Genomic DNA, 13,556 nt, shown 5'->3' on the forward strand with positions numbered 1-13,556 from the left:
GGATAATTTTTTTGTAGTTTTTCGAGGACAGTCATACATGGGTCTGTTTTCTTCAAATTTGCTCCTGAAAGAGAGAAATCTGTACCTGATTGCCTTCAAAGTCAAAAGAGTTTAAATCAAAATCTGTATTAACCTAAAGTTGCTTTTTTGCTTAATTTTAAATTCTAGATAAATAGAGGGGAATATGCATGGAGTAAGTAAAAGAAATTATACTGAAATTATTAACTTTATTCTTGAGTAATACAATAATATGGTACTGTACAAAGTCCAAAATCCAGACTCGTTGTGATTTCGGCGATTCCGGATTTGGGATTTTTCCGGATACTTAGATCATCAGTTTAAATCTAGTAAGATGGCATGCAGAAATTATAAAATTAAAAATATGAAATCATGATTTATGAAATAATGAAGTATTTATGATCTAAAGGGTATCAAAATTTACAAAAAAAAAAAAAAAAAAGCTTAATAATTTTTTGTTTACCTTATTAAACATTTCTTTCAATGTAAGTTGTTTAAGTTGCTCCGTCTTTTGTGCTAATACTTTATCTTTAATTTCTGTAGACAGATATAATCTCTTGTTTAGTTGCATTGTTGAAGTCCTGTAACTGCTGTTTTCAGCATTCCAAATAACATGTCAATTGTTTTCAGTAACTTCTCTGTCACTTTCTTCACTATCGGTAGCGGTTTTTTCTGGATTTAGAACCATACTACAGATTTCGCCATTCATTAATTGCTTGATGACAAATTGCTTGATTGCCATTCATTAATGCAATTGACAAATACATTTCTTTACAAAATCCGTTAATTGGAAAATTGCACCTTTATTTTGCGATATCTGAAAACCTTTAAAATTAGTGGCTATCCTCATCAAATTTAGCTATCCTTCACTATACCTATTTGGTTATGCATCATGAGCTTGGCGACTAATGACAAGTTGTTAAATTTTATCTTGCTACTATCGCGCACTGAGACAAATAAGCCTGAATTGTATTAGTTTTTTATTATACTTATGTCTATTTCTTCCACATGCTTAATGCTTATTAGAGTTCTGAATAAATAAATTTCAACATATACTTAAGCCTTATTGTAGGCCCGCGCTAGATATCTTACCGCCTCTCTGTGGGTCCTAAATTCTGCGACTGCGTGCAGCTGGTTCTGGATTTATGTGAATAACAAATCAGTTATTAATTCAAATAGCCCTAAATGTAATCTTTGGGTCTAAGAATATCATCAACAAAATCTATTTTTAGCATATGGAAAGAAATTTTTTGTAAATTTTTCCTCCTCAACTTTTTTAGCGCATTTAACTTAAATCTGTAATCATCACCAAGCATAATGTCAACATAAAAGTTTACCATACTCCTTTATTATTCAATTACTAACATGGAAAAAAGGTGAGTCATTACACAAGTTGTCGTATTTTGATAAACATGAGGTGATGAAAGGAAAGTATAATAAATAATGATTCGCCAGGTTGGCGTCAAATCAACAATGTATATATGTGGAATGTTTCGGTTTGAGATGTGTGCCAAAGCAGATACGCAGCAATGGAACCAAATTAGTGATCGTACAAATTTATGCTAAAATAACTGTTTCTTCAATAACAAGGTATTTTATTTAGTGTCGAAGTGAAATTAAGAATCAGGACTCTCCACATGTTTTATTATGCTTGGAGGGGGAATCAAATGCGTATGCGTAAAGCCTATGAGAAAACGTTGTTGGTGGCTTTCAGGTCCGGATTTTAGATCATTCCGGACAATGAACGTCCGAATTTCCGACTTTGTACTTATTATAGTAATACATTGATTTAAATCTATATTCTAATGTCTTATATGTCTTGTCTGAATGTTGTTATTTTTTATTTAAAGATTTAACAAAAATTATTAGGATTATTTTAATTATTTATTATTAAAATTACATTAAGTATATTTTATTTATCAGCATTTGGAAGTATCCTTACTTATATGTGTTTCATAATTTGTGCATCTTCAGGGTGGCTTGCAGCACAGTTCACCCTTATCAACTGAAGTGATTTCTGTTGCTGAGCCATCTGTTGTAAGTCTTCATTTGAACAGTTATTGAATATTTACTACTACACTGGTTATCATAAATTAAGGAAAAATCACAAAAATCACGATTACTGAAAAAGTTACATGTAGAATTTAATGAAACTTACCCACAATATACAACACATAGTAAGGTATCAAATAACATAAAAAGAAATTACCAAACAAAAATAGTAGTATAGAAATTAGCATATGTATAAAATGAACAAATCGAAGGTGTCAGTTTGCTATCGAAAAAGCACCTTCAATATGGAATATGATCGCCTCTAGAAGCAATACAGCACATACAGCGATGTGTGATGCATTCAATTATGCGGTCTATCAGTTCCATAAAAAGCGAGAGCCATTGCTCTTGCAAAGCAGTTGCAAGCGCCGCAAGGCTCTGAGGGGGTGGATTGAGAACAGCTAGACGTCTCCCTAAAGCATCCTAAATGTGCTCGATAGGATTCAAGTCTGGGGATTGAGCTGGCCACTCCATGCGAATAATTGTTTTCTGTTGAAGATAATCATTTACGATGCGAGCCCTGTGTGGTTTTGCATTGTCGTCCTGTAACAGGAAAGCATTACCTATTGCCGCGCCATATGGGCGCACATAAGCATCAAGGATGCCATCTCTATAAACATTAGCATTCACGGTTCCCCTTGAAAAAACATGGAGGTCTGTGCTTCCACCCAAAGAGATGCCACCCCAAACACAAACACTGCCTCTTCCGTTATGCATCTCTTTCACGGATGTTTGACGGATGATAATAGGTTCCAGGTTCTCTCCATATCAAATAACGCCTATTATCGCTTTATAGACTAAACCTGAACTCATCCGTAAAGAGAATAGCTCTCCATTGCTCAGGCGTCCAGTGGACATGTTGTCGTGTCCACTACAAATGGTCCCTCCTACGACGTGACTTAAGCGGCACGCAAATGGTTGTTCGCCTCGCATACAGACCACATTCGTGAAGCCTTCTACGCACAGTTGACGCTGACACTAACCTCCCGGTGGCTGCAGCAAGGGAGGATCTAAGAAGCGTCGGAGTAGCGGTTCTATTCCTGAGTGCACATAATGTCAAATATCGGTCATCGGCGCTAGTCGTAGCAGTTTGCCGTCCTTGGCTGAACCTCCTAGGTGCCGAATCTGTGATTTGAAATAGCCTTCAAAGTCTATGAACCACAGAAGGACTGACATTTAGCCATCTGGCCACTTCTGTTTCACTTTGTGCTGCCTCTAGTCTCCCAATGCCTCTCCATGGCAGTTCTGCAGGCAAATGATGCCTGGAGGTCATTGTTACGAATTGGCTATCTCAGATTTCTGATGTCACTGTCACAGTGAAATATGTGGGCTTGCTCTCAAGCATGGACTTTTATGCTCCTCGCAGATGACGTATTCCGAAAGCAGCGCCACTAATTTGCATATCGCAGTTTTACTCAGTTACTCTTACTTGGCAACATATTCAAAATTTACACGGTGTGGCTTATTTTTGAGGGAGTTATCTCTATTTTTGTGATTTTTCCTTAATTTACGATAACCAGTATATAAATGTTTTCTAAAAAGTATTAACACTGTTTCTGTAATTTAAAAATATGTTAACGTAATATTTACTTAAGTTTAAGAAGTATGAATGCTCTGAACAGTCCAATGTATTTTTGCTTTTTTATAAGTTGACAGTTACTTTTGAAATGGTAATGATTATTTATATTCATTTTTATGAGATCAGAGTTTATAATTTCTTTCACTTCCACATATTTCATATATTGTAATTTCTTTTAGGCTCAGTTGCAACAACCTTCAGCTTCATATTTTGGAGAAATACATTTTGCTGCCGAAGTATCTGATGTAAATTGCCATTTTGCACTTCTAAAAAAATTTAATAGTTTTTTAACATCTATTCGTTAACTGTACTATGTTTTTTTAAATGTTTCCATTTTCATAATCATACACTTTATTTCATTTCACCAGTGGTTGCAAATGTGTACATTACAGTACATTTCAGGTGTGTTTGCAACAGCATTTAGCATTATTATCTGATTAACTAATTTAATTAAGCATCTGTGCTATGTTTTCATTTCAGCAACTATTAAATGTCATATATTTTACATATATTAATAGATTTTAATATCATTCTTGAAATATGAAATCGTTTGTCTTATTGTTTGCCTTGCTAAACAGATGTACTATATCTGGCTGTTGTGCTATGTAATTATTTTTGAATTTTGAGTGTAACAATTTATTATCTGTTTATGAATTGTAAAATGTTATGTAAAATAATTATTTCTTAAAATGAATGTAGTTTATATCATCTGCATTTGTAAATTTCTTAAGTATATTTCAGGTTTGTTCGCAAGAACAAGTTTCAACTTCATCTTGTGATAAAGTGCCATCTATTTGTGAAGGATCTCATGTAAGTAGATAATTAGTGTATTATTAAATTGCTTGTTTATACAAAATGTTCTATAAACTTTTTTTTTTTTTTCGGTAAAAGGAATGTAATTAATTTCATCAGCATTTGCAAATTCTTTATGTACATTTCACGTTTGTTTGCAAGAACAACCTTTAGCTTCATCTTGCAATCAAATACCATCTATTTTTGAAGGCTGCGATGTAAGTTGATAATTTATGTGTTATTAAATTGCTCGTGATTATGGAGATAATCGATCCCTTGAAATGCAGGAAATAAATTTTAAAAATCTATTTTTAAGTGAAATAAATTTTAAATATTCTAATAAAGTCTAGAAAATAAAGCAAAAATAATCTAGGAAATGCTGAAATGAAGATAAATATGTGAAAACAATAGAATCAAATTTAGAAACCCAACACAGTATAGGAAGAGACCTGAAACTTGCGTTTTTATTTTGCTGATTTATTATCTGTTTAAGTTTGGCACTTAATCCAAAGGGGCTTTGTCCCTGAAGGACTATTGTTTTTGTTTTGCGTTGAAACACTATAAACGGCTGTATCACTTTTCAAATTGTTGCGACCAAATATTATCGCCCTGTCTTAGATTTAAAGAAATTAATTAATGAAGAATCTGCATAAATGTATGTATGTTTCTCGCATTGTGATAAAACAACAGTACCTAGAACCATCGAATTTTGAATGACTTAATTCTACTGTGAATATGGGTATCTGGAAGCCAAAATTTGAAATTCAGAATTTGTTTTATTATCGATTTCATATTTTGTAAAACTTTAATGAATTTTTTATTAGCAAACTCGAGGATTTCAAAGCGAGCAATGGCAGTGTTGTACAGAAAAAACATTGTTATCTTCAGCGCGTGAGACAATGTATCGGAAATTCTAAAGATATGCTCAATTTATCTTGCAATATTGCTCCTGAACTGAATTTCATGGGTTCAGTGCGAAGACCATGATATTTAATAAATAAAGGTAACACAGAAAATGTTAAAAAAAGTCCCTTTGGAAATAATTTAAAATCCGAAACCTTTCAGATTTTTTTTTTTTTTTTGGTACTTCTTTGATGTTTATGGTCATATAGATTTTTTCTTTATTACAGGATGTTCTTTTAAGGAATATTATAAAACAGCAAACTGAATTGATCTCGCTTCTGCAATGCCGGAACAAAATATTACTGAAAGAACTTACAGCTATAAAAAATGAAATTAATGTTTTAAAAAAATGGCATAGCACTGAAATTCAACTTCATGAACTTCAAGTACAGCATGAGGAATTGCTGAAAGTTGTGAAAACATTCCTCTCAGATGAGCAAATAGCAATGTTGAAAATCTCTCGTAGAAGCATTGCAAAATGGTCTAACGAGGAAATAATAAAAGGCCTCAAATTTAGATTTGCCTTGGGCAAGCATGGTTATAATTACACAGTCAAGTCACATTAAAGTGACCATCACTTACGTTCGACGTCAATGTGAATTAACCAATAAACAGATGACAGGTGACATCACATTGCAGCAGAGCGTATATAAAGGGTGTCAGACAATCAGAAAACATTGAAATCGTTGGCGGAATGCTCAAACGAAGCGATTTATCTGACGTCCAAAAGGGCATGATCATTAGCTTTCGGGCCAAGAGTGGAAGCGCTTCCGAAACGGCTAATTTTGTAAACTGTTTCTGTGCCGCCATGTGAAAAGTATACCGTGCTTGGCAAAATGGTATTATCCAAAATCAGCGACATGGCAAGTGTGGTGCACCACGTGCTAGAGATGACAGAGGTGAACGATGGCTGCGGAGATGCGTTCCGGTGAATAGACACACAAGCGCTGAGCAACTGACTGCCCTGATGAACCAAGGGGTTACCCACAGTGTCTCCTTAACGTCGGTTCGGCGAACGTTGATGCGTATGGACCTCCGCAGCAGATGCCTGGTTAAAGCACCTATGCTGACTGCAGTTCATCGGCGACGAAAGCTATAATTTGCATGCCAGTACCGCAACTGGACGTCCACTGAGTGACAACAGGAGGCCTTTTTCGATGAATCACGTTTTATGCTCCATCGGACAGATGGACGTTGGCCTATACTGCGTGAAACGTCGGAAAGCAAACACCCGATGGGTCCAAGCTGGAGGAGAGAGCATTATAGTCTGGGGAATGTTTCCGAGGCATTTTCTGGGTGCACTTATCATTGTGAAAGACATGATGGATCAACAGAAATGCGCATCTATCCTTGCGGACAATGTCCGCCTCAGAATGATGGCATCTAATGATCCTCAGAATGATGGCATCTAATGATCCTCAGAATGATGGCATCTACCAGAAGGACAATGCGAAGTGCCATTCAGCTCATAGTGTACGTGCGTGGTTCGAAGAGCACTAGGATGAGTTTACTATACTCCCCTACCTAGCAAACTCCCCGGACATAAAACCCAATCGAGTATCTGTAGGATCACCTCGATCTGGTTGTTCGCGCCATGGCTCCTCCAACCGCGTAACCTAGCGCAGCTGGCCGCTACTCTGGAATCGGCATGGCTTTACATCGCATTGAACACCTTCCAGGACCTAACTGACTCTCTTCCTGCACGTCTCGCAGCGGTCTGCTCTGCGAAAGGTGATTATTCTGGCTTTTAATAGGTGGTCACATTATTGTGACTCGACTGTGTACTTGCACAAAACAGGTTTTCCTGCGCCTTCACATAGCACTTTGAATAAAAGACTTCCAAGGTCTACAAATGAATTTTGGAGTCATCAGTGACATGATTGAACTTTTGAAAATTAAAGGAGAAAAAATGCTAGTGATAAAGACTGTATTTTATCACTGGATGAAATGGAGATATCTGGCAATCCTGATTTTGATATTTCGAAACGTAAATTTATTGGTAAATCTACATTAGGAAATCAAAAGAGTGCAGGAAATCACTATTAATGTTGTTGGTATTGTTAGCGATATGGCAGCAGTAAATAGAAGCCTGTGGAAATCTTTGGGAATATATGTTTCTCGAAACCAAATAATTAATTTCACTACAGAAATAAAGGGCAAAATTATTTATGTGTGTTGCAGATGTGCCACGCCTTTTAAAAAATCTATGGTCTGCAACTCTTAATCATAGTATAAAACTGCCCAGTTATGTTTGCAGTAAAGAAAACTTGGTTACTTCGCATGTATTTATAAAAAATATCTGGATAACAGAAACAAACCAAAATTGTGGTTTGAGAACTATGCATCATCTCAGCAAAGAAGACCTCTTCCCCTCACATTTTGACAAAATGAAATGTTGCTTCTGCTGTGACATTTTTTTCAATTAAAACAGCTGTAGGATTAGAGAAGGCAGTAGCTTTAAAAGAGATAAGCCCTAATGTTCTGACAACAGCATGGTGGATAAGATTTATATGTCAGTGGTTTTAAATGCTATCCTCTAAATATAGAAACAACTCAATTTCTGTGACAAATAAAAGCAAAAAAAAAAAAAAAAAAAAAAAAAAAAAAAATGAGTTACTATTTGAGTTTATTAATGTTGTACAGCTTGTAGAAATTCGTAAAGGGTGGAAACCATTGCATACTGGTTTGATTCTCTCAATTTTATCAGCCATACAGTTAGCAGAGGCGTGTTTTCTGAATGATTTTCAGTTTATTTTGACGAGCAGATAGACACAAGATGCTCTAGAAAATGTATTTTCTCAGATACGCAGAAAAGCTGGTTTGAGGCCAAGTGCTTTGCAAGCTGTGAAAGCATTAAAGCTTACCTGTTTATATCTGACATTAAGAACTCCAGTTATGCTACAGATTCAGATATTTATTTATTAAACTACGCGAAAGACAAATTTGAATTTCTGAAGGAGAAAAAAGCTTTAGAGCCTGTTCCCATACCAGAAGTTTCTGATCTATCTCTGCAGAATCTCACCAGTAATGAGGAAAATAATGTCTGCTATATTGCAGGAGCTACAATAAATTCTGTACTGAAAAATGCTTGTAATTCATGCTCACAGTTTCTCTTAGTTTGTGAGCAAATTACTCCTTCCATTGATGAAAATAAGCAGTATATAATTAATTTTGCAAATTTAGGTGGGCTTAAACGTCGTTCTCCTGAAATTTTTAAATTGTGCCTTCTGTGTGAAAAGATAATTCAAAATTTTCGAGACGAAATAATATATGGAAATGTAACTATGGATGAGGAATTTATTAATATGATTGTAAGAAAGCAGGTGAGGTAAATATTCCCTCCTGTTGCAATATCAAAACAAAGATAATAAAATATTATTTGACTGCCCGTGGAATTGGTCTCAAAAAGCTTCTTCAAAATAAAAAGCAGCAGGGGCAATGTTTTGCATCTCCTTTTAAAAGGAAGAAAGTAAATTAGAATCTAATCAAGAGTTTAAGAAGTTTTTACTGTTCAGTTCTGTCTGTAAAAAAGTTATTTATTTACCTTTATTTTCACTATATGTGTTTGTCATATGTTTGTTACTAGAAGACTTATTTTATAGATTTGAAGCTAAATAATATTTTTATGTTTTTACTTATGCAAATTAATTAATAAAAAGAACTGTGATTTTTTAAGTATTGTCTTTGATATAGATTGAATCTTATTATGTTATGGAATTATCATTTAAATATTCAGATACATATAATATTAAGAGCATATGTATGTAATTTCTTATAAATTTACAGCAGCAAATAAACTTATTAGACAACAGCAAATAAACTTATTAGTAAATAGTATCTGTAAATTCTGTATGCAAAGGTATTATTTTTATTTTTATTTATTTGTGTGTATATTTTTTAATATTGTTTTTAGCTAAATAAAGAACAAAAAAAATTTTTTGTAATGGAATTTTTACTCTACTAAATTTATATAAAAAATGATTTTTAAAATATAGAATCCCACAGTCATCTGAGTATTGAAGTAGTTTTTATAACATTCGGCACTTCATTTTAAAAACATTATAACTTAAAGGTGTATATCCTGAATCAGTATTTAAAATCATAAAGAGTATAGCACAAAAAAGTATATCCTTTTCTGGAAAAACACAAAATAACATTTTTAACAAATTTGCTACAGTAATAGACGTTTGATTCCATGTGAGCAAACTTCAAATAACATATTAAAAATAAAAAACAAGAATTAGTTAAAGACTGAAAAAAAAAAAAAAAGAATCATGCAGACAAGCTATTAAATTTTTCAGAGGTTTAAAATGTGAACTGACTAGATATATTAAATCATCAGCATGCACTTCTGTATTTATCATGTAAAATTTGTTCACAGTTTTAGAAAGGTATCTGTTGATTCAGGAAAGCTTTAGAAATTAAAAAATTACTGAAGCTGTATTCATAACAATTTGTATCTGCAGCTTTAATGTCCTCTAAATATTTTAATGTGTAATGTAAATAAAAGTAATATGCTTAACGCCATCAAAACTGAAATGTCATAACTGAGAAATTAAAAATTATCATACAAATACAGTACTGAGAGGCTTATAATTTTTATATAACACATGAAATTACATTGAATTCTAAAAGAAAAATAGTTAAATAAATATGAAAATGTGATTTGAAAACAAGTATAACCTCATCCAAAATTAAGAATATGGTTGAGGGAAATCTCTTGTCAAAAAATACATTTTGAGATACCTAACATTATACGTTTATTTAAAAGTAAAAATTTAAAATTCAATAAAGGAATTCAAAAAGAAAGTATTTTTAACTAAAAATACAAATTTGAAATCATATGTGAAAATGTTTTAGAAACTTTTAAAATAACTTGAATCATAAGAGAAATTTGGCAATTTAAAAAAAAAAAAAAAAAAAGAAAGAAAGAAAGAAAAAGAATCTGAACTGCAAACAAAAGAAGGAGCCACACATTTTTATATGAGTGCAGAAAAAAGCTGAAATTCGGATTCTCTAGAATGTTAAATAATAAAGTTTTAGCGAACAGCGCTAAAGAGCCAAAGCTGGCGCCCCACACCTAAATTGCAACCCTAAAGCTTAGCTTCAAAATGGTTGATGAGTCACCCTGCATCTCTAGTAGCTCTAGTCACAGATGAATCAAAGAAAGAAAACCTCTCAGGACTGGGTGTACCATCGAGATATATACTGGTAGAGAGCTTATTGCAACCTCCAACTGGTTCCAACATTAGAGTCACGTGATAGCTGGTCGAATTCCGAAATACTTTACATTCATTTCTATGGGACGAAAGACGCCTGCTCTGCTTGGTCACATAAAATTTAAGAAAAAATGATTATCCGCTGCAGCGCCTATGAATGTAAAGAAAGTTTTGTAAAAGGAGCACCTATAACCTTTCATAGCTAAGTTAAAACTGCATGATTTATTACTTTATTTCCAGAATTTTTGTCATTTTACTATCTCTGTTAATTTGGTTGGAAAGTTTCAGCCATATTTTATAAGAAAATTGCCGCTGTATATGACATTTTCAGCATGTATTAATAGCATCAAAATGTATAATAAATATTGTGACATTATTTACTGGAATCACCTTTTACAAATAATTGAATTTTATGTTCTTTTTCCGTATACTCCGTTGAAATAGAAAGCTGCGCCAATTGGCGCTAACCTTGTTTTCGCCAAGTCGTACGCGTTTTGGTTTCGTAAACAAGTACTGCCTGGGATTAAAAAAAAAGAAAGAAAAATGCTATTACAGTCAAAAGTCGTTAATCCGGACTCGTCGGGACTTCGGCGATTCCGGATTATCGATTTTTCCGGTTTATAGATCATCAGTTTAAATCTCGTAAGATGGCATGCAGAAAGTCTAAAATTAAAAATATGAAACCGTAATTTATGAAATAAAGAACAATTATGATCTAAAGGGTATCAAAATTTGCAAAAAGAAAAAGCTTAATATTTATTTGTTTACTTTATTAAACATTTCTTTCAATGTAAGTTGTTTAAGTTTTGCTTCGTTTCATGTGATAATACTTTCTCTTTAATTCTATTAAACAGACATAATTTCTTGTTCAGTTACAAAGTTCCGCTGTTCAAGTCCTATAACTGCTGTGTCGAGAACACCGACTAATTTGTCAATCGAAATTTTTTCGGTTTCGGAACTTGTTTTAAATCATATCAAAGACGGAGCACATCGAGATGAAATACTAATTTGGTAAGGAATTATAAGCCAAATAAAATAAAAGCATCTGCTCTGAAGATAAGGATAGTGCTGACAGATCAACTTCCAATTCATTACGCGCCCGCCGAGCAGCGTGAAATTGATAAACAGATTTCGGATTTCAAAACATACTTTCGCTTTAGATCCTTTACATATTAACAAATATATATCGGAAATTCTATTTGATATAATCGAAAGTTTAAGCTTACTTTTATAAAATTGCTCTTACAGTCTGCAAAAAATAATAAGCCGGATCCAATTCGAAAATTAAGGAACAACGCAATCATCAACATTAACTGAAATAGATAATTAGATAATTTTAGCTTATACGTCCATTATACATAAAACGCGCACGCGAAAACGTATTCTGCACTTGCGCACACTCATATGCGCAGTCGTAAAAGGTCTTACGCGCACGCGTAAACACCTATGCGCATGTGTCAACGCGGCGCATGCGCAGAAGATTTTTAGTTTTGAGGTCCGGATTATAGATCATTCCGAATTATGGGTGTCCGAATTAACGACTTTTGACTGTATTATTAAATTATTGAGATAAGATTGTGCGATATGAATGATCTGGTAAAGCAGGAATAAAGTGGCAGTGAATTCGAACTTAGTAAACATTATAAGTATAAGGAATAAAATGGTATTAACTCGTAATGTCCAACAGATTGCCTATACTTAAAAGTGCCACTTATTTATAACTTAATCACCTCAATATTTAATTGCAGAGTTTTTGCTTTCATAGTAATATTTGTTTAACTGATAATATTTAGTATAAGTAATATTTGTTAATAGTGTTTTGATTTTTTAAAAACCTTCTCCTTTAAAACTATTTTTTAACAACATAAATATATCATAACTATAGAATTTTCGGCTGATCTTTAGAATATGGTAACTGCTAGTTTGGCAACATTTTGGAGGCGATAAAGGTTACTACCTGGGACTTTGGTAATAATGTGAGCAGTACTCAGTTCCGATTACGCATTATTTTGTGTGAGGGAAATGAGAGATCATGGGATATGTCATGTGATATTAATGGACGAATTACGGTTCTTTAATCGGAAAAGGGGGGAAATCGGGAAAAAAATCTGGAAATTTTGTATTTGGCTTTATTCTGTGTTGTGTGAAACAGTGTTCTTTAATTTTTGGATCCCATGGCCCTAACTAAAGTGAATTCGAAATGGGTATTTAGTGGGATTGAAAGGGGTAGTAATAAGTGTTTCTTTAAGGTTGTGCGAGATAGAAGTAAAGATGTTTTATTAAGTTATTTATTTTACCTGGTACCTTGCTGTGAACTATAAGTATGATTTTAAAGATCCTGAAACAGGCGCACATACGCTTGCTTTTTATTTAGCGGAGGAAATAAGAAAAGTTTATCGGACACGTAATCAAGATTCTGAAGAAGATTAGGTAAGTTAGTATTTTTAATTATTTGAGGATATTATTTTTATGCATTGTTCTAAATGAAAGGCGGAAGTAAAGTAATTTGGTATTATTGGGAAAATTGTTATTAGCAATGATTTAGTTTAAAGTAATTAGGATTGTAAGCTAATTTTTATTAATTTAATGTATGTGCTTATTTATATTTTAAGTAGTGTTTTTGAATTTAATTATATTTTAATTAAATGATAGTTATTTTGTGAATTTTATGTTTGTAGGAATTTGGTATACGTTTTAGTTGAAGTAAACGTGCATGGAAATAATTTAAATATTTGACACTAAGTATTTGTAATGCTTGCGGTATGAATTCGTTGGTGACGTTTATAATATAATAGATGATTTAGAGGTAAACGTTTTTGGATATTTTATTTATTTTATATGTGGAAATGTTCATATTTGGAAAGGGTATATACTTTTTCGCGATCAGGTAATTTCATATATGTTATTTTTACCGGGTTTAAAGATTCAGAAAATTGTCATGTATTTTCGTGAAATTTTTCTAATTTATAAGAAAAAAGCAGTGTACATGGATA

General features: G+C 33.1%; 1 protein-coding gene across 3 annotated transcripts in view; it reads right to left on the minus strand.

Moving 5' to 3' along the window:
- LOC118186325 (glycerol kinase 5) overlaps positions 1 to 13,556 on the minus strand; it is a 122,931-nt gene that overhangs the window by 84,666 nt on the left and 24,709 nt on the right. The window contains exon 1 of one of the 3 annotated variants that reach the window (XM_085807941.1): positions 482 to 748. The exons of the other annotated variants lie outside the window; for them this stretch is intronic. Within the exon in view, the coding sequence (XP_085664067.1) occupies positions 482 to 589 (108 nt within the window). The 5' untranslated portion in view covers positions 590 to 748. Of the gene's footprint in view, positions 1 to 481; positions 749 to 13,556 lie in introns of those variants that run through there. 3 annotated transcript variants of the gene reach the window in all.

Source organism: Stegodyphus dumicola, chromosome X1, assembly GCF_044657685.1.
Source record: "Stegodyphus dumicola isolate Sdum_Otavi_A_Nest chromosome X1, ASM4465768v1".
Taxonomy (NCBI): domain Eukaryota; kingdom Metazoa; phylum Arthropoda; class Arachnida; order Araneae; family Eresidae; genus Stegodyphus; species Stegodyphus dumicola.